Source organism: Balaenoptera acutorostrata, chromosome 4, assembly GCF_949987535.1.
Source record: "Balaenoptera acutorostrata chromosome 4, mBalAcu1.1, whole genome shotgun sequence".
In the NCBI taxonomy this organism is placed as follows: Eukaryota; Metazoa; Chordata; class Mammalia; order Artiodactyla; family Balaenopteridae; genus Balaenoptera; species Balaenoptera acutorostrata.
The window spans coordinates 90,898,016-90,920,253 of record NC_080067.1 but is presented as its reverse complement, the minus strand read 5'-3'; the positions used below and the strand labels follow the sequence as shown (position 1 = coordinate 90,920,253).

The 22,238-nt window shown below is 41.1% G+C and overlaps 1 protein-coding gene across 5 annotated transcripts in view; it reads right to left on the bottom strand.

Moving 5' to 3' along the window:
• Window positions 1-329: 329 nt before the first annotated feature.
• CCDC191 (coiled-coil domain containing 191) overlaps window positions 330-22,238 on the bottom strand; it is a 103,778-nt gene continuing 81,869 nt past the window's right edge. For 2 of the 5 annotated variants that reach the window (XM_057545610.1, XM_057545611.1), the window contains 4 exons: window positions 18,854-18,997; window positions 14,638-14,790; window positions 13,953-14,098; window positions 330-1,518 (listed from right to left, as the gene is read on the bottom strand). In XM_057545610.1, the coding sequence (XP_057401593.1) occupies window positions 1,374-1,518; window positions 13,953-14,098; window positions 14,638-14,790; window positions 18,854-18,997 (588 nt within the window). In that variant the 3' untranslated portion in view covers window positions 330-1,373. Of the gene's footprint in view, window positions 1,519-13,523; window positions 14,099-14,637; window positions 14,791-18,853; window positions 18,998-22,238 lie in introns of those variants that run through there. The other 3 variants (XM_057545609.1, XM_057545613.1, XM_057545612.1) reach the window with 3 other exon arrangements.

Here is a 22,238-nt window from a genome sequence, read left to right as displayed (position 1 = left end):
AGTAAAAACAGATAGTGATTTAGATGGGAAGAGGTTAACTATGAGTTACTTTTAGTCGCATTTCTTTAGTGGCCATTAGTCTTAAAAAGAGTTTTTAGATGACTGTATAATCATATTAAAGGAAAAGATGAGTGGGAACAGGGACATTGTGGAAGAAATAAAGTTCAATATAGTATGTTTTGTCATATCTGAGTAAATCATAATACATTTTGTATAGAAAAAGGATATGTGATTTTGCAGGTGGTGTGGCTAGATATCCCTTCTAGGAAGTAAGAGACAATAACAGAATTTATTGAACAACACACAGAGTTTTATTTTACCAACTCAAATTTTCAACTTATCAAATAATAGTAGTTACCTCAGGGCTGCAAGGGACTGTCTCGTTTTACTGTGTGCATCTACTGCCTGAATTTGTTGTAATGAGCATGTATTTTGTAATGAAAACTTTTTTTCTAGCAGGCAACTCTCTCAGACAATTCACAGGAGTGTCTTGTCAGTCTTTATATTCTTTAGCATCTTAAACATTAAAACAATCTTTGAATTCAAGATAAGTACCTTGATACATAGACCAGACTGAGCTGAGGACTGGAAGACTGATCGAGTGTATTATTTAGAAGTTGCAGTTGGGAGCACGAGCAGACGTTTTAACAAATTGCTGGACTTCCTTCGATAGAGGCTTTAGCTTTTGGACTTCCCTTCATGCTTAGCAAAGTGCACTGAGGAGAAGTATCTCTGGTGCTCCAGTTTCTCTGAAATCAGGATACACTGCTACCCTTTGCAGCAGCTGCCTAGAATGCCTTTTGATCCACGGTTTTCCATCAGGTGGGCAAAAAGGACAGGGTCTGGCAGGATGCCTGTTGCTGATGCTAAGGTACCAGATGACTGGCCCTCCTTTTCTAAGTGCTCACTACTTTTAATTTCTATTTAATTAAAGTTACATTTGTCAACAATTCACATTAAGCTATAAGGACACATTTTTCTTCACAGTCTCAGGCAAGCAAACACTTGTCCTTTTTAAAGTTTATGATCCTAAAAATACATAGGGTACATTTGAACAGCAGAGCTCTAGACTGTTCCTTTGGATGATCCTGCTGTGATAAATGCGTTAGTGGACTGATTAGCAACCTAGGAGAAATCAAAGAAGGAAATACAAATTCACAAAATAATTTCTTTGATCCAAGAAGTATGTGACAGAACATAAACCAGATACATGCGTGCATATGTGGGTGGGTGGAGATAAAACACACACACACACACACGGACTGATGGAGATTCCCATTGTAAGCATTGCAAGCGCTGCACTGGGCCGTGGCCACTGGCACACCAAGGACTCCTTACCCACGGGCTGAGCATCTGATTGCTGTACACCCGAGTCACAGCGGTGTGAGCATCTGGAAGTCTGGAAGAATTTCAGCCACCTTCCTACGGAGCTGCTCTCGCCTTTCTTCTTTTCCTCTTTCCTCTTTCGTAAATTTTGCAAACTCCTTCCATGTCTGAAATGTGATCCAGAGAATTCTCCTTTAAGAATAAAAAGGAAAAAAGTGAAATAACGACAGAAAAGTTGACTTTCCATCTAACTGAATTGAAAACTTTACAAAAGTAATCCTTATGTGAATAAAATGTTATATGAAAGGTATGGAAATCACAATTGGGATTCAGACAGTAAGAATGCTGCAAAGAAAATGAAGCAACAAAAGAGGATGGAAGTGACTAATGGGTTATTTTTCTCTTCCATCAGGTGGTCTTCCATCACAGGTCAACTTCTGTGAGAAGGTGACATCTGAGCAGAGCACGTGGTGGCCTCTGAGTGCAGGCCATGAGATGTACTTCTCAGGGGGTCTGACCACAGCCTGCACCTTGTGTGTGAGGCAGGGCTAGTGGAACAAGGGCTCCAGCAGCCAAAGTCCTTGAGGCAGAGATGCTGGGAAAGTACGTGCAGCACATGCCACAGTTATTAGCATCAAGGTCCTGGTGCTTGGACGTGTATTGTTTAAAAAGCTCACTGGTAACCTCACTTCCAACAACGGTCTTGAATTTTAGTTGAGGAAAAAAATCTTAAGCCAGTTGTCTGCTGATGGGCATTTGGGTTGCTTCCATGTCTTGGCTATTGTAAATTACGAACATTGCTGCTATGAACATATGGATGTATGTATCTTTTTGAATTAGAATTTTCATTGTTTTCTGGAGTGGGATTGCAGGATTATATGGTAGCTGTATTTTTAGTTTCATAAGGAACCTCCATACTGTTCTCCATAGTGGATGCACCAATTTACATTCCCACCAACAGTGTACAACGGTTCCCTTTTTTCCACACCCTCACCAGCATTTAGTATTTGTAGACTTTTTCATGATAGTCATTCTGACTAGTGTGAGGTGACATCTTGTAGCTTTGATTTGCATTTCTCTAATAATTAGCGATGTTGAGCATCTCTTCATGTGCCTGTTGGGCATCTGTATGTCTTCTTTGGAAAAACGTCTATTTAGGTCTTCTGCCCTTTTTTGGATTGGGTGGTTTTGTTTTTTCTATATTGAGTTGCATGAGCTGTTTGTTTTGGATATTATCCCCTTGTCGGTCACATCATTTGCAAATATTTTTTCCCATTCCGTTCGTTGTCTTTTTGTTTTGTTGATGGTTTCCCTTGCTGTGCAAAAGCTTTTAAGTTTGATTAGTTCCCGTTTGTTAATTTTTGCTTTTATTTGCCTTGGGAAACTGATCTAAGAAAACTTTGCTACGATTTATGTCAAAGAATGTTTTGCCTGTGTTCTCTTCTAGGAGTTTCATGGTGTCACGTCTTACATTTAGGTCTTTATAAACCATTTTGAGTTTACTTTTGTATACGGTGGGAGGGAATGTTCTAATTTCATTGATTTACATGTAGCTGTCCAGCTTTCCCAACACCATTTGTTGAAGAGACCATCTTTTCTCCATTGTATATTCTTGCCTCCTTTGTCATAGATTAATTGACTGTAGGTGCATGAGTTTACTTCTGAGCTCTCTATTGTGTCCCATTGATCTGTAAGTCTGTTTTTGGTGCCATTACTACATTGTTTTGATTACTGCAGCTTTGTAGTATTGTCTGAAGTCTAGCAGGGTTATATCTCCAGCTTTGTTCATTTTTCTCAAAATTGCTTTTGCAATTCTGGGTCTTCTGTGGCTCCGTATAAATTTTAGGATTATTCTACTTCTGTAAAAAATGTCATGGGTATTTTAATAGGGATCGCATTAAATCTGTAGATTGCTTTGGATAGTGTGGCCATTTTAACAATGTTAATTCTTCCAATCCAAGAGCACAGGATAGCTTTCCATTTCCTTGAGTCATCTTCAGTTTCCTTTATCAGTGTTTTATACTTTTCAGCATGTAGGTCTTTCACCTCCTTGGATAAGTTTGTTCCTACATATTTTATTTTTTTAATGAGATTTTATTTTATTTATTTATTTTTATTATTATTTTTTGGCTGCATTGGGTCTTTTTTGGCTGCGTTGGGTCTTTTCTGGCTGCATTGGGTCTTAGTTTCGGCATGCGGGATCTTCGTTGCGGCATGTGGGGTCTTTCGTTGTGGCACACGGTCTTCTCTCTAGTTGTGGCACGCAGGCTCCAGAGCATGTGGGCTCTGTAGTTGTGGCACGTGGGCTCAGTAGTTGTGGTGTGTGGGCTTAGCTGCCCCTCAGCATGTGGGATCTTAATTCCCCGACCAGGGATTGAACCCATGTCCCCTTCATTGGAAAGCGGATTCTTTACCACTGGACCACCAGGGAAGTCCCTTGATGCGATTTTAAATGGGATAGTTTTTAAACTTTCTGGTATTTCATTATTAGTGTAAAGAAATGCAACAGACTTCTGTATATTAATTTTGTATCCTGCTACCTTGCTGAATTCATTTATTCTAATAGTTTTGTGTGGAGACTTAGGGTTCTCTATATGGAGTATCATGTCATCTGCAAATAGTGACACTTTTACCTCTTCCCCTCCAATGTGGCTACCTCTTATTTCTTTTTCTTGTCTGATTGCTGTGGCTAGGACTTCCAATATTGTGTTGAATAGAAGTGGTGAGAGTGAGCATCCTTGTCTTGTCCCTGAATTTAGTGGGAAGGCTTTCAGCTTTTCACTATTGAGTATTGTATTGGCTGTGGATTTGTCGTAAATGGCCTTTATTATGTTGAGATATGTTCCCACTATACCCACTTTGGTGAGAGTTTCTGTCATGAATGGATGTTGAATTTTGTTAAATGCTTTTTCTGCATCTATTGAGATGATCATGTGGTTTGTCGTTCCTTTTGTTAATGTGGTGTATCGCTTTGATTGATTTGCATATGCTGAACCATCCTTGTGACCCTGGAATGAATCCAAGTTCTCTATTTTGTCTGATATGAGTATTGCTACCCCCACTTTCTTGTTGTTTCCGTTTGCTGCCCTTACTTTCAGTCTGTGTGTGTCTTTTGCCCTGAAGTGAGTCTCTTTTTAGGCAGCATATTGCAGGTTCTTGGTTTTTTTTTTTTTTTTTAATTTTTTTTTATAGCTACTTTATTTATTTATTTATTTTATTTTTGGCTGTGTTGGGTCTTCGGTTCGTGCGAGGGCTTTCTCCAGTTGCGGCAAGCGGGGGCCACTCTTCATTGCGGTGCGGGGACCGCTCTTCATCGCGGTGCGCGGGCCTTTCACTTATCGCGGCCCCTCCCGTTGCGGGGCACAGGCTCCAGACGCGCAAGCTCAGTAGCTGTGGCTCACGGGCCCAGCTGCTCCGTGGCATGTGGGATCTTCCCAGACCAGGGCTCGAACCCGTGTCCCCTGCATTAGCAGGCAGATTCTCAACCACTGCGCCACCAGGGAAGCCCCAGGTTCTTGGTTTTTTATCCAGTCTGCCACTCTATGTCTTTTGATCGGAGCATTTAGTCCATCAACATTTAAAGTAATTATTGATACGTATGTACTTATTGCCATTTTAATCCTTGTTTTCCAGTTGTTTTTGTAGTTCTTCTTTGTTCATTTCTTCTTCTTGCCTTTACTTTCATAGTTTGATGATTTTCTTTTGTAGTATGCTTGATTCCTTTCTTTTTGGTTTTTGTGAATCTACTGTATGTTTTTTATTGTGGTTAACATGGAGTTAAAGTATGTTGACCCATAAATACATCTACTTGCTTTAAACTGATGGTCATTCAAGTTCAAACACATTCTAAAAGATATCTACATTTTTATACTCTCCTCCCCCACATTTTGTGATTTCAATGTCCTACTTTACATCTTCATGCTTATCCTTTTACTTACTGTAGTTATAATCTCTTTTATAATTTTTTCATTGTTTTTAAATCTATATACTGGCTTATTTGAGTGATCTTCAGTCCTTAACTATATATTTGCTCTTCCTATTGGGATTTTCCCTTTCCTATGGATTCTTCTTTCTATTTAAGGAAGACCCTTCAACATTTCTTTTAGGTTAGGTTTGGTATTGCTGAATTCTTTTAGTTTTTGCCTGTATGAGAAATTCTTTATCTCTTCTTCTATTCTAAATGATAATCTTGCTGGGTAGAGCATCCTAGGCTGCAGGTTTTTCCCTTTCAGAACGTTTAATATATCATGCCACTTCCTTCTGGCCTACAGAGTTTCTGCAGAGAAATCATCTGATAGCTTTATGAGGGTTCCCTTGTAAACAACTCTTTGTTTTTCTCTTGCTGCCTTTAGAATCCTCTCTTTAACTTTTGCCATTTTAGTGGGTGGGCCAATAGGTTCGTTTGGTTTTTTCCGTAAGATGGCTCTAGTAGCACTTTTTTGTCTTTAACTTCATTCGAAACAATTTTCTTAGATTGTGTGTGACAGCTGTCATATCAGCATGCATTTAAAAAAGGACATCAAAATTGGTGAATTTTTATGTAGCCATTTTAATATTGAAGATGGAAGAAAAACAACATTTTTGGCATTTTATGCTTTATTATTTCAAGAAAGGTAAAAAAGCAACTGAAATGCACAAAAAGATTTGTGCAGTGTATGGAGAAGGTGCTGTGACTGGTCGAACGTGTCAGAAGTGGTTTGCGGGCTTCCCTGGTGGCGCAGTGGTTGAGAATCTGCCTGCCAATGCAGGGGACACGGGTTCGAGCCCTGGTCTGGGAAGATCCCACATGCCGCGGAGCAACTGGGCCCGTGAGCCACAACTACTGAGCCTGAGCGTCTGGAGCCTCTGCTCCGCAACAAGAGAGGCTGCGATAGTGACAGGCCCGCGCACCGCGATGAAGAGTGGCCCCCACTCGCCGCAACTGGAGAAAGCCCTCACACAGAAACAAAGACCCAACACAGCCAAACATAAACATAATAAATAAACAATAAATAAAAATTAAAAAAAAACAAAAAGTGGTTTGCGAGGTTTCATGCTGGAGATTTCTCGCTGGATGTTGCTCCCCTGTTGGGTAGACCAGTTGAAGTTGATAGCAATCAAATCGAAACAATAATTGAGAACAATCAACGTTATACCACACGGGAGAGAGCTGACATACTCAAAATATCCAAGTCAAGTGTTGAAAATCATTTGCCCCAGCTTGGTTATGTTCATTGCTTTGATGTTTGGATTCCACATAAGTTAAGCGAAAAAAACCTTCCTGACCATGTTTCCACATGATATTCTCTACTGAAATGTAATGAAAACGTTCCGTTTTTAAAACAAATTGTGACGGGCGATGAAAAGTGGATACTGTACAATAATGTGGAACAGAAGAGATCATGGGGCAAGCTAAATGAACCACCACCAACCACACCAAAAGCTGGTCTTCATCCAGAGAAGGTGATGTTGTGTATATGGTGGGATTGGAAGGGAGTCCTCTATTGTGAGCTCCTTCTGGAAAACCAAACGATTAATTCCAACAGGTACTGCTCCCAGTCAGACCAACTGAAAGCAGCACTCAATGAAAAGCATCCAGAATTAGTCAAAAGAAAATGCCTAATCTTCCATCAGGATAATGCAAGACCACATGTTTCTTTGATGACCTGGCAAAAACTGTTACAGCTTGGCCGGGAAGTTCTGATTCATCTGCCGTATTCAGCAGACATTGCACCTTCAGATTTCCATTTATTTCGGTCTTTACAAAATTCTCTTAATGGAAAAAATTTCAGTTCCCTGGAAGACTGTAAAAGGCACCTGGAACAGTTCTTTGCTCAAAAAAGATAAAAAGTTTTGGGAAGATGGAATTATGAAGTTGCCTGAAAAATGGTAGAAGGTAGTGGAACAAAAGGGTGAATATGTTGTTCAATAAAGTTCTGGGTGAAAATGAAAAATGTGTCTTTTATTTTTACTTAAAAAACCGAAGGCACTTTTTGGCCCACCCAATAATTATTATTCTTATCTTTAACATCTTTATTGGAGTATAATGGCTTTACAACGGTGTGTTCGTTTCTGCTGTATAACAAAGTGAATCAGCTATAGATATACATAATCCCCATATCTCCTCCCTCTTGCGTCTCCCTCCCACCCTCCCTATCCCACCCCTCTAGGTGGACACAAAGCACCGAACTGATCTCCCTGTGCTATGCGGCTGCTTCCCACTAGCTAGCTATTTTACATTTGGTAGTGTATATATGTCCATGCCACTCTCTCACTTTGTCCCAGCTTACCCTTCCCCCTCCCCTTGTCCTCAACTCCATTTTCTACGTCTGTGTCTTTATTCATATCCTGCCCCTAGGTCCACCCAATAATTATGATATGTCTTAATGTGGGTCGGTTTGGGTTTATCTTGTTTGGGACCTTTTGTGCTTCCTGTGCCTGAATATCTGTTTCCTTCTGTAGGTTTGGGAAGTTTTCAGCCATAATTTCTTCAAATACATTTTTGATCCCTTTCTCTCTCTCTTCACTTTCCGGAACCCCTATTATGCGTAGGTTGACACACTTTATATTATCCCATAGATCTCGTATGTTGCTTTTTTTTTTTTTTTCATTTGTCTGTCTGCTGTTCTTTTTTTTTTTTAACATCTTTATTGGAGTATAATTGCTTTACAATGGTGTGTTAGTTTCTGGCTTATAACAAAGTGAATCAGCTATACGTATACATATATCCCCATATCCCCTCCCTCTTGTGTCTCCTTCCCACCCTCCCTATCCCACCCCTCTAGGTGGTCACAAAGCACCGAGCTGATCTCCCTGTGCTATGTGGCTGCTTCCCACTAGCTATCTGTTTTACATTTGGTAGTGTATATATGTCCATTCCACTCTCTCACTTTGTCCCAGCTTCCCCTCCCCCTCCCTGTGTCCTCAAGTCCATTATCTAGTAGGTCTGCGTCTTTATTCCTGTCCTGCCCCTAGGTTCTTCAGACTTTTTCCTTTTTTTTTAGATTCCATATATATGTGTTAGCATACGGTATTTGTTTTTCTCCTTCTGACTTACTTCACTCTGTATGACAGACTCTAGGTCCATCCACCTCACTACAAATAACTCAATTTTGTTTCTTTTTATGGCTGAGTAATATTCCATTGTGTATATGTGCCACATCTTCTTTATCCATTCATCTGTCGATGGACACTTAGGTTGCTTCCATGTCCTGGCTATTGTAAATAGAGCTGTAATGAACATTGTGGTACATGATTCTTTTTGAATTATGGTTTTCTCAGGGTATATGCCCAGTAGTGGGATTGCTGGGTCATATGGTAGTTCTATTTTTAGTTTTTTAAGGAACCTCCATACTGTTCTCCATAGTGGTCTGCTGTTCTGATTGGGTGATTTCCATTATTCTGTCTTCCAGATCACTTATTCGTTCTTCTGCATCATTCAGTCGGCTATCCATTGCTTCCAGATTGCTTTTTATCTTGGGAATTGAATTATCTTTGGTACATTTTTTGTTTCTAGTTCCTTGTTACAGTGATCTGTGTTTATATTGATAATCTTTCTTAATTCAGTTAGCATTTTGATTACTACCTTTTTGAACTCGAGTTCTGGTAGACTGGTGAGCTCTGTTTCATTAGTTGTTCTTTTAGGGGATTTCTCTTGCTCTTTTAATTGGGGGTAGTTCCTCTGCTTTTCATTTTAACTTTCTCTGTCTCCATGAATTTAGGAGAAACAGTTAGCTATTTTGGTCTTGAAGGAGTGTTTCTATGTGAGAGCATCCCTATGTAGACTGTGTATGTCCAATGTTTTTGGTGTGAGGGCTGGTTTTGATATGGACACCAGCCATGTCTGTCCTCAGGGTGTACTGGCCGTTGTTACTCTGATGGGGGTGTGGTTGGTGTTGGGGGATCTAAATCCTGTGCAGGGTGTGAGGCAGGACTTCCTCTCTGCTCAGTGGCAGTCACCACCCTGTCAGGTTCCCAGTTGCTGGAGCAGAAGCCCTGAGGGTCAGGCTTGATCAGCCTCCATTACCCTTGAGTGCATGCTCCGCCCCAAAGGTGGGGAGTGCTGAAGGAACTGGGGCTCGTGCACTTACAGAGCACCAACGTGCCACCTAAGTAGGTGACGTCAGCTCTGCTCAGACGCAGCCCAGGGTCACATCTCTTCCCCTGCTGTGTTTGTGCAAGGCTGTGGTGTGGAGTGGGCGGGGCTGGGGCATTTGCCAGGCTGGGGCTGGGGGCCAGGGCACTGTGGCAGCCTTCTTACAGGACCGGTCTCCCCCAGATCCAGCATCGAGCTGTGGGGTGGAGTGGGCGGGGCCGGGTGCTCCTGTGGCGCCGCTGGAGCGAGCTCTGACAGTGGTCGCCAGCGCCCCACCTGGCTCACAGCCCAGTCCCCCAGGGCTGTCTCTGAGCAGCTAGGTCGAGCCTTCTCCCTGGGCCTGTCTGCCCCAGATCCTGCGCCAAGCTGCAGTGTGGATGGGGGCGGGGAGTGTTTGCTCAGCTGGGGGATGAACCGCTGCCTGCTCCTGGGGTGCTGCCCGAGTGCCCGCTTACAGCGGCTGCTGCCACCCCACCTAGATCACAACCCAGGCCCCCCCGGGCTGTCTCTGTGTAGCTAGACCAAGTCTTTTCCCATGGCCCGGCTGACCCTGCTCTCACACCAGACTGTGGTGTGGAGTGAACAGAGCAGGGGTGTTTGCCCCGTTTGGATTAGGGAGTCTGGGGAGGCAGCAGCCGCCAGTGCAAGGCTCTCTCTGCCCTGACTGTTGCAAGCCAACTTGTGTGCACGCCTTGTGAGTAGAGTTAGGCTTCTGCAGCCCTTCTGTCTGTCCCAGCAGTTCTCCCAGCAGCCAAAGGGGCTTGTCTCCTCCGTGCAGGGCCCCAGGATGGAACACTCAGACTGTGGCTCGGCCACACACTCCCCAGGGCAAGGGTCTGCCCATGTGGACCTTCTCTTCCTTTCAGATCCCTCCCAGGGACACAGGTCCCAATCTGATGCCTTTTTTCTGCCCTACCCGGTTAAGTGAAGATCTTTCTTGCAGCTTTGGTTGTACAGAGTTCTTCTGCCAGTTTCTAGTTAGTTTTCTGTGAGAATTGTTCCACACATAGACGTATTTTTGACGTGCTTGTGGGGAGAGGTGAACTCCATGTCCTCCTACTCCACCATCTTGATCCCTCCTAGGCAAAGAAAAGGCATTCCTAGAAGAGGGCACGGCTTGAGTAAAGGCAGAGGCAAGAATAGCTAACTTTATATTTTCACAAGTAGAGGCATAGATGGGATTTATTCTGGCTTCATGACCTTCTAATGAAGCCCCCCTAGAATGCATTTCAGTCCCCATTAACTTTATGGCTGATGGTTGGTTGATGCTTCTGATAATGTTGATTTTTTTTGTTGGTGGAGGTATTACTGTTCAGTTACAAAAGGCTTCAAGGAGTAGAGCTGCTTAGTTTGCTTTCTTCTTTCATCCATCCGGTCCACCATTTATAGCTTCCCGTACTTGGCTATATGACCCACTCCCCGTCCTTGACCCTATCTCCCACTCTCACTTGCTGTTCACAACTTTCCTGTGGTTACACTCCCATTTTCTGACTTCTGCATTTTAGCTCCTACTGTTCTATCCTGACTGAAATGCTCTGCCCCCTGGGGGAATCTTCCTAGATAGTCTTTGCCTGCATTTATCTTCCTTCCTCTGAACTCCTAAAGCACATGGGCACAATCACTGGTTTGGTGCTTAGTTACAGTCTCTATCTACCTACCTACCTATCTACATCTATCTACCTACCTACATCTATTCACCTGAGGTCCACCAACTCCTTGACATTTTGTGTGAAGTTGTATGCGATGTGCATATGTGCATTTTCCGGAGAGCAGGTCTGCGACTTTCATTACTACCTCACAGGGGTCTATGATTCCAAAGTGGTTAAGAACTACAGTATCAAGGCAATACCAGACATATAAGAAGTACTAGTTCGGCTGAGAAGAACTGGCCAAGTGCATAGCTGAGCTCTAATTGCAGAACTACACAGTAACTGCTGACAATGAGAGACTTAGGTCTGGAGACATCTCTTAGTCCTACCATGTATATAAAAAATACCAGATTTGTAAAATTATAAATCTATATCCAACTACAAATTATATACACCTAGAAGTGATATAGATATGCAGAATTAAACCTCATGGTCTTACTAGGAATCATCTTTCCAGTGGTACTGCAATTTCTCACCCACAGCTTTTCTATACAATAATCTTTCGTTCAAATAAAATTAAGAACTCTGAATAGCAATTTTTAAGTGTTAACGTTCCTTTTAAAAGATCCATTGGTGTCACTCCTGCAATAAAATGCATCCATTTGTTTACCAAATATCTATCATACACCCATGTACTAGGCTCTGTCATGCTGAGAATACAGTTGCGTGCAAGATGTGATGGGGAGAGACGATAAACATGTAAACAGTAAATGACAATTTCAGAGAGTCTTAAGTGCCGTGAAGAAAATAGGGCAGGTTATTGGATAGACGGAAATGGAGGCAGGTGGCGTGCATCTGAGTGGAAACCTGAATGGTGAGATCTGGGTCATGTGAGAGCTACGACACAGACGTGAGCGTTGTCCGTCTGAGGAACACTGGGGGAGGCCAGTGGGACTGGACCATGGTGAACAAGGAGCAGGGTGGGAAGAGATGAAGTCACAGCAGTGCTTTTACATCAAGTGGACTCTGGCTGAGAATTTACTTCTTGTTGAATGCATGGATTCACATACTGATTTTCTAACTAACTTCAAACCCTAAATAGGACCACTATCTTACTATTGTATTTTAGTTTACAAATGAGATTGAATTAGAAAATGGGGAAGAAGACTGACTTAGCAAGAAGAGGATGATTTGAGCCAGAAAACCTGATTTGGAGTCCAGGCTCCACCACTTGTTATTTGGGCAATTCATCGACCTGAGCGGCTCCACCACTTGTTATTTGGGCAGTTCATCGACCTGAGCGTAGCTTCGGTCTCTTTGCTTGAAAATGAGAATCCTGACATCTGCCCCCTCCCCTCTGGCCTATACTCATCCATCAGATGAGATGGCATGTGTGAAAGCCCTCTTACTGCCCTGTGTCACATAAGGCAGCTGTCCCAGTGAATCTCTCAGTCTGTTTTTGGCAGCTGAGAAACAGAAAACAAAGGCGGACAAAAAGGGTGTTTAATAGTAATACATTAACAATGACAATAAACAAAACAATAGCTATTATTTTGGGCCAAGCAGTACATTAACTGAGGTCCTATGTGACCTTGTTTAGTCCTCACAACAACGCTGTAAGACGGGTTCTGCGGTTATTCTCAGTTTATAAAAGAGGAATAGGGAGGTTCAAATGTGAGCATTTCTTCAAAGGCAAGTCCTCTGAATACCCTCATTCATTGCCTATTTATTTTAGACAAAATTAGAATCAACTTGCTTATGTTTTTTCTGCCCCCAGATTTTAGTACCTGTAAATTAAACAAGGGTGAGCAGGTTTTGCTGGAGGTGGGCACCCTGCTGGCAACAAGATAGAAACACTTTTACAAAAAACCAGACACGCACACACGTACACACAAATGAAAACAAAGCAACCAAAAGTGAACTGAAATAGTGAGAAAAGGGACACTTCTACACCTTCACAACAGTCTTCACACCTCAGAACCTGGAGGCTTGTGCCCACCACATTAACTGGTGCTCCTAAGGAAGGACATTAAATCACCAAAAAAGGACAGATTGTTTGTTTACTCTCCAAGGGAAGAAATTTAGAACATTTTTATCCAAAATGCTTAAAGTTATAAAACAAAGAAGAAGCATACTTATATGGAATACCTTATTCCCCAAAGACACTGAATTAAATGTCATCACTGTATTATAAATATTAATATGACATATAGTATGATTCTACTTATATAAAGTTCCAAGTCTTGAAGGGTGCATACTTAGGAGGTATAAATAAAAAGAAGTGCAAGGAAATGTTTATCATAAAGGTCAGGAGAGTAGTTTACCTTCAGGAGGAAAGGGTGGGACCTGTGATTGGGGAGGAGCCCGTGGGGACTTCTGGGGGCCAGCAGTGTCCTACTTCTCAACCTCAGGAGTGGTGACAGGGGTGTCCACTTTCTAGTTCATTAAGCTGTATTTGTAGGATTTAAGCACTCGTCTATATTTGTGTTATATTTCACAATAAATAATGTTTAAAAAAAAAGAAAGAAAAAACTATGACAAAGAACACAGTACCTCTGTTTAGGTGTGTTTCATGTATTTCAAAATTCACTTTTTTTTTTTTTTTAATTTTTATTGGAGTATAGTTGCTTTACGACGTGGTGTTAGTTTCTACTGTATAGCAAAGTGAATCAGCTATATGCACAATTCACTTTATTCTCTTTCCGGTCCTGTGAGGAAGGGAGGGCAGGCATCCTCCTCCCCTTCCTCATTTTAAAGATGGGGACCCTGGAGTTCAAGGGGGTTACTCTCTTGCAGTCATGCAGTCAGGGGGCGAGCTGGGACTCCCACCCCTGCCGGTTATCTCTGAGTGCCCAGCTCTCCTAGCCTCCACCTTCTCTTTTCAGATACATTCCAGGCATAGAATGTACTGCAGAGCAATTGTGAAATCAGTGAGGGAATTTTCGTAGAGATGAAAACCTCACCTGTCACTGTGCTCCACCGCAACCTTGTGCTTGTTCTGGGAATCGATCCTGGCCTCCCTGACCATGTTATACCAGGCCCTGAAAATCTTCTTCTGAAGAAAATGTACACAGAGTGTTTGTACTTCTTCCTCTAGGTCAGTCAGGTACTGGGGATGAGAACAGGGGAAAAAGTGAGACAAATAACATCACAGACAAAGAATTTAAGCAAATAAACAGTACAAAAGAGAAAGAATCGAACCAGACACAAAACAAAGGACACTGGAGGCATAAGGAGAAAGGATGATGTGGCAGCCAAGGCCATATCCTCTGTAAGGTATTAAAAGATAATAATGGAATCAGAGGGATAGAAACAGTTACAAGACTGAGGGCGTAGGTTTCTAGTAAAATCACTTGAGCAATTATGGGACAAGAAAGAAGAAATTAGTATAAAAACAAAAGCTGATGTATGACACATTACAGTTTATAGGGACACTCTCTATGTGAAAAGAAACCTGCTTAAGATTTTATACTAACAAAACATTGATCTGACATTTTCAAATTCGTTTCAAAGCAGTGAATTGAATTGCCTCTTCTATATTGTTCTTGAAAAAAACATAATGACTGTTGACATCTGGAGTGCACCTAATTTTCTTACATAGGGTTGGGCAGAGACATGTATTTAACACTCCCTTCACTGGGGCCTTACCTGTAGCCAGCTCCGGATGACTCTCCTAAGTAATATTTGGGAATAAAATTGATCAGCTTTGGCCGTCTTCCTAGCCAGGCTTTCCCGACTCCACTGGAACCAGGTCAGCAGGCATTTCCTCTGTAGGGCCAAAGAGTGATGTCCTTTGGCCACCTGGACAATTTTTTAAATGAGAAAAGGAAATTATTCCTTATATGTTAAATCATTTAAGGAAATACACATCACCTTGGCAAGTGATGCTGTGAACCACATACAGGCAGTTACTAGAGAGAATAATCTTACGGACATTCACCTATGTCCTAAAAGCTTTGACTACTGACTGTATTACATGGGGACTTCAGATTCACATCATGCATAGCCTTTCAATGCTGCTGACTCCCTGAAGACCACAATGACTGGCTGGTTATTCAGGAAATGGAACAAACAACCTCCAAAACCATTTTGTCGCTTGCACTGAGTTTTAAAGTGCGTGGGTGGCAACATTCTTGGTTCCTTCTCCTGGAGCTTGGACAGCAACTGCATAACAAACCTCTCTTTATTATATGTGCTTAACCACTGTCTAATCAAGGAAATGCCAATACTTTCAATTAGTTCTGTAGAATGAGCTGTCACTAGCACTGAAATTTAGACATTATCAATAAACCACAAACCATTTGATAGAAAAATAACATGATGAATAATTTAATATCTTACCAACTTAAAGGGCACAGAGTATCATTCTACCAAAATAAACATACAACTCAGACTTTATAGATTTTTTAAAAAGTAACTGTTAACAGTCTCTTAAGAGGCAGAGGGAAAAGCCCTTCTCTCTTAGTCCTCCCCATTAGACATTTTTCTGAGTCTTGTCTCACCACTGAGCACTGTGAACGTGACTGATCTGAGTGAGCCCCTTGGCAGTCACACATACTGGCCAAAATGACCATCGCAGGAGGTCTCCGTGACACCTGGGAGCCAAAAGGCAAGGGGAGCCAGAAACACACAACCTCCTACCCTCTCTGCTCTCCATCTTCTAGGAAAACACAGAGAACCAGGGAGAAAAAGAAAGATAATCAGAAGATCCCTTAAAAATTCTGAAAATTGTCATTGGAACAAATGAAATATAGCACATGTGAGTTTAAGGGAAAATGCTAAATAACTCTTCTGAAAAAAAACAAAAACAAAAACGTTAGAAGCCAGGAACCGTTTAACTGGACCCTTTTTCTTTCTTAATTTTTTCTATCCCTTCCTGGATGTCAGCTCTGATGGATGAAGAAGATACTGCTTCCTCTTACTGTCCTCCAGAACTTTTCCTTTTACTTCTTTATTTTTTTTCTAACTTTCTTACTTCTTCTTTTTTTTTTTTAAACTTTCAGCTGGTGGTTAGTATCTACATATACCTCTGATTCCTACACAGCACAAAAGACATGCCTGAACTGGGCAGGATTTTTGGAGGAAGGGGTTGCTGAGCTCCATTCTAGCTTTGTAACCAATGTGCTGTGTGACCTTAAGCAAGTCGGTTTTCCTCTCTGAGACTCAGTTCCCTTATTTACAAATTGAAAGAGAAGGAGAGGATTACTAATATTCTAAAATTCTATTATCTTGTGTGGTAGGCTGAATAGTGGCCCTCAGGGATGGCCACAAACGAATCCCTGGAACCTGTAAATGTTACCTTACATGGTAAAAGGGATTTTGCAGATGTGATTAAGTGAAGGATCTTAAAATGGGGAGATGATCCTGGATTATATGGGAGAGCCCTAAATGTAATCACAAGAGTTCTTGTAAGAGGAGCAGCATCAATATGAGATGTGACATGAATGTAAGAGATGAGAGTGAACTGAGGAAGGGGCTATGGGCACTGGGATGCAGGCAGCCATTAGAAGCTGAAAAAGGAAAGGAAACAGTTTCTCTCCTGGGAAACTCCAGAAGGCAGTGGTCTTGCTGACACTTTGACTTTAGCCCAGCAAGTCTGATTTTGGACTTCTGACCTCCAGAAATTTAAGATAATAAATTTGTGTTTTAAGCCACTATGTTTGTGGTAATTTGTTATAACAGCATAGGAAACTAACACACTTGTTACAAACTAGAGAGGTGATTCTCAAAATGTGGTGCTCAGACTACTTGGATCAGAATCTCCTGGGCTACTTTTTTTTTTTTTTTAATATTATAGTCTTTTATTCTACTGTTTTTTTTTTTTTTTTTTTTTTTGGCCATGCCATGTGGCATGTGGGATCCTGGTTCCCCAACCAGGGGTTGAACCTACGCCCCCTGCATTGAAAGCACAGAGTCTTAACCACTGGACCGCCAGGGAAGTCCCTGGGCTACTTTTTAAAAATGCAGATTCCCTGACACACCGCCCCCAGCCCCCTGGCCAACAACCCAGACCTACTGAGAACACCTGGAGGTGGGAACAGGAACTTGCATTTTTATAAGCTCTCCAGATGGTTTTATGAATAGGAAAATTTGGAAATGCTGGATTCAGATCTGTGTTCTCCTGTTTTTATTTTAATTAGGTTTTTCTATATTTAAGGCCTATAACTGTCATTTTGAACTCAAACTCCTGTTTCTTTTTATATTCTTATAAGTAAATTTTAAATTTAATTTGATTATTCACCCATAGATTATTTTGTTTCTAAATTTTATAACTTTCTTGATTTTACTCGGTCAAAAACAGGGACCAAAAAAGAAGAGCTGATAAGAATTTAAGAGTGAGTTTTTCTACTTCCTGTCTGCTTTTTCTTTGTGTATTAATAATTAAAAACAAAGAAACAGACAAAAGCCAGAGAGAATAAACAAAACTAGGAGCGCTCAAATGGATAACAAACTATCTGATATGACTAAATGTTTGTTGTAGTATATTCAAGAAGCAAACTTCCACTCAGATTTCATTTCCAGACTCATTCACTCAGAAAACAATGGCTCAGCCCTCCCATATCATTACCAGGAAAATAGCAATGCTTGGGGCACAGATGGGTCAAGGCCTCCAAGAGGAGGGATCCTCATGCCCTCAGGCCTGACCACCACAAATTGGCCTCCTTAGCTGGTTTGAGATACTCAGTGGTTCCAGAACCACGGGTTAGGAGGCAGAGGACAAAAAATCAGAGACAGAAAAACAGTGGGGAGGGCATTTAGGGAAGATAAGAAGAAGAAAGTGTGAAAATAGGAAGAGAACAAAGAGAATGAAGGGTGAATAGATTGGCTAGGGGAGGAAAAAGTAGCCTAAGTCACGTTCACAAAGGTACAGCCTGCAGCATTACTGCACGCAGTGGGCTTCTTATGGTACAAGAGCATTATTGTTCATCTTTAATCCTGGTTTTCATAACCAAGAAGATTAGCCTTACTTTTCAGTATTAACTTGGCCAAATGTGTAAAGAAGAGTGGTCACAACTGGTATGCATTACTGACCTTATTATGAAGTAGAATTCTAAAGATAACATCTTATCTATTTTGAGCTTTTGATCATTTAGTTAAATGCCGTGTTCTGTGCACTGGATAAATTTGAATTTCAGTGCTATCTGATTTCATTTATCCCTGTGTGGTAGAGTGGATGACTATTCCGGATAATAGGATGTGACACGCACACACTTGCATGTGACTTCATCCTGTCTCCCAATGGAGTAAATGGAGCCTCTTTCTCCTCTCAGTGACCTCGAGTTCGGCCCTATGACTTGCTGTGGCCAATGGAATGTTAGTGGACATGATACAAGCCAAGGTTTCATATGGGTTTACATAATTGGGTTTGGCCTTTGTATCTCAGACATTTGCCAGGTGAAAGCTTGCCCTGAATAACAGCTGGAGCCAGAAAGAGGCTGTGGAGAGATCTGAATTTGATCTAAACTGGCCCACAAACATGTGAGTGGGAAATAAATACCTGAGTTGTAAGCCATGATATTTCAGGGCTGTTTGTTAGGCAGCTTTATTGCAGCAGAAATCTGATTAGTATACCTTACGGTAATTATTTTTCCTTTATTACATAGCTATACACTGCTAAAATTGAGAGAGGCCTCTATTCATCCTACCTTGGAGGTCTCTAATAAAAAATGTACTCTAGTTTTTTCCAACCTATTCAGTTACAGAAGTCTTTCTCTACCTTGGAAGACCAAATTCAAACTTTTATCTAAAACAAGTAAATATCCAACTTTTAAATCTCCAAATGACCTCCAAAGCCTCACTGGGTGTTTATCCTATTTTAAAGTCCACTTGCTGATTTTGGGGGGATAAGAGTGTGACACTATACCTGGAGGTTTTGCTTGCTTTGCATTCTCAGTCTCTTCCAAGGCTCCAGACCTTTTTTTCTTAGCAATACGCTTTCATAATGTTCTTTGGCTATTGCTTCCAGCTGCTGGTTCCTCTTAATTCTCTTCTGCTTCTCTAGTTCTTTCTGGAAAAAATAAATAGGTAAAAATGCCAAGGAGGAACCAAAATAGTGACATAGGAAGTTCCTGAACTTCCCTCCTCCCTTGGATGCACTGAATGTATAGCTACACATGGAGCACTTCCCTGTGAAAGAAATCCAGAAACTAGCTGTGTGACTTTTCCACATCAAGCGAATGAGAAAATACCTACATTGATACATCAAAAATATTGACAGGAAAGGCTGAGACACAGGCTTGCCATAAACGCCATCACTGGCTCAGTGCCCTATAATAGGGAGGGAACTCCCAACTCCCAGCTTCTTCCTAAAGAGTGAAGGATTTGGACTGCACATCTAGCACCCCAACTTTAAAGACAACCATTCAAGCAAGGGATGGGCCCCCAAAACACCAACAAGGCTTGTGTCCACGAGACATACAAGACTATAGCAAACAAAGAAACAGGTCTTATTGGATGAGAGTACTCACTGTGGCTATGCTCCTATACTCACTCCTATGCTCTCAGGACTCAGTCCTGAGAAAGCAGGCAAAAAGCCCATCTCCCAGTCTTTCCCTGAAAGAGATTTGACCTCATACTTTACAAGCTGCTGCCTGAGGGTCTAGATTCTAATTTAGCACGCATCTAGGAGCTGGCTGAGATCCTCTCCAGAGCATGAGGGAGCCTTTGAGTACTTCCTCTGCCTTCTCCCTCTGGCTCACTCCACATCAGATTGCTAGCATCTGTCTGAAAGGAGCTTACACAAACATTTTGCATGCTAACTTTTGTGACTGCCACCTGAGTGGGAGGGGCCCCTGGACTGCCTGGCTCTGATAGCCAGTGGAACTTACATTCACAAGTCCCATAGGACTACGGCAAACAAGCAGGCTTTAAACAGGCACAGGAGAAACCCGCTCCCCCCCACATCACCCTGGCCACCCAGCCCCATGGTTATACACCTGGGCTCAGTGAAAGGGAGCAGGAAAAACACACATCTCCTAGTTTCTCCCTGGAAGGGGCTTAACTACGTATTTTCACAGCTGCTGCCTGAGGGTACAGCTTCTAACCAGTGTGTATCAAGGTGCTGACTGAGATCCTTTCTTTTGGGACACTGATAGGTCTTGGCACACGCTCAGATACGGGGAGCTACTAAGGACAAAGGCAGTGACAAAGGTCTGAGAGACAAACAGAAGCCTGAAGCCTGGGCCAGGCTGATGAGATTCATCTTCTGCACGTGAGCACTCTGTCAAGACTAGCAGAGGTGACTGTTTTTTATCTAATGCACAGAAACCAACCCAGAGAGTCAAGAAAAATGAAGAAACAGAGAAATATGTTCCAACCAAAAGAGCAAGATAAACCTCCAGAAGCCAGTCTTAATGAAATGGAGATAAGTGATTTACCCAATAGAGTTTTCAAAATAACGGTCATAAAGATGCTCACTGACGTCAGGAGAGCAATGCATGAACAAAGAGAATTTCAACAGAGGTAGAAAATATACAAAAGTACCAAACATAAATCATACAGCTGAAGAATACAATAACTGAACAGAAAAATTCAACAGAGGGGTTCAACAGCAGACCAGATCAAGCAGAAAAAAAAATCAGTCAACTTATAGACAGAGCAGTGGAATTCAATTCGAGGAACAAAAAGAAAAAATAATGAGAAAAAGTGAAGATAGCCTAAGGGGCTAATGGGACACCATCAAAGGGAGAATAAACATACTATAGGAGTCCCAGAAAGAGAGAAGAGAAAGGGGCAGAAAACTTATTCAAAGAAATACTGGATAGTTCAACTTCACATGGTCAGGCAGTTGGAAAGATGCTTAGTGTTTGTAATCCTTTGGGCTTCAATGATACAGTCTTCCCAGTGCCAGTTCTAGATCTGCTCCATCCTGTAGTACTTTATCTGTGACTGTTTTTAACCACAAAATTCTGCTGATTAAAGAGGCAAATCCATATAAACTTGGCCTTTTAAACAATGCCTTCATTCTCTCATAACCAGTCCCTCTTCCTTAACAATACTTTTCTTACTTATTAAACAACTTAGCAAGCAAGAGTTTTCCCAGCTTCCTCTTTTATAAAATTTTATGGATCTTTCAAAGGGAAAAGTACTTTATCTCCATCTTTGTCTCATATTTCTCTACCTCTACACCTATGACAATATACAGAAACATTGGTATACCCTATTCTATAAAGCCAATTCTTATTTTGCTCTAGTCTCATTATAACCACGTTTCTTAGGTTTTGACCACTCCCTTTCCAGAATCTTGCATCATGAAACATGTGCACAGGGAACACTCCCCAGCACAGATCACATGCCAGGCCACAGAATAAGTCTCAATAAATTTAAGATTGAAATCATGTCAAGCATTTTTTTTTCTGACCACAATGGTATGAATCTAGAAATAAAAATAAAAATAAAAAAAAAAGGAAAAAAGAAAAAAAAGAAATACTGGCTGAAAATTTCCCTAACCTGGAGAGAGAAACAGATATCCAGGTCCAGGAAGCCCAAAAAGTACCAAATAAGATGAATCTAAAGAGACACACACCAAGACGCTTTATAATTAAATTGTCAAAAATTAAAGACAAAGAATCTTAAAAACAGCAAGAGAAAAGCAACTTGTTAGGTATAAGTACACTCCTTATACACTGATAATATAAGACTATCAGTGGATTTTTTGGGCAGAAATCTTGTAGGCCAGAGAAGTGAGATGTTATATTCAAATGCTGAAAGAAAAAAAACCTGCCAATTAAGTATACTCTACACAGAAAAAATGTTCTTCAGAATTGAAGGAGAGATAAAGAGTTTTCCAGACAAACAAAAGCTGAAACAGTTCATCACCACTAGACCAGCCTTACCAGAAATGTTAAAGGGCCTTCTTCAAGTTGAAATGAAGAACACTAATAAGTAGTATGAAAACATATGAAAGTATAAACTCACTGATAAAGGTAAATATATAGTTAAATTCAGAATAATACTCTTAATATTGTAATGGTGATGAGTGAATCACTTAAAACTCTAGTATAGGTTAAAAGACAAAAGTATTAAAAATAACTATAACTACAATAACCTCTTAATAGATACACAATATAGAATTGTGACAAACAAACTATGGTGGGAGAAGTGTAAAAATGTAGAGTTTTTGTATGCATTTGAAGTTATCAGCTTAAAATAGACTGTTATAATTACAAGATGTTTTATATAAGCCTCATGGTAACCATAAAGCATAAACTTATAGTAAATACACAAAATATTTATAAATCACAGCACAA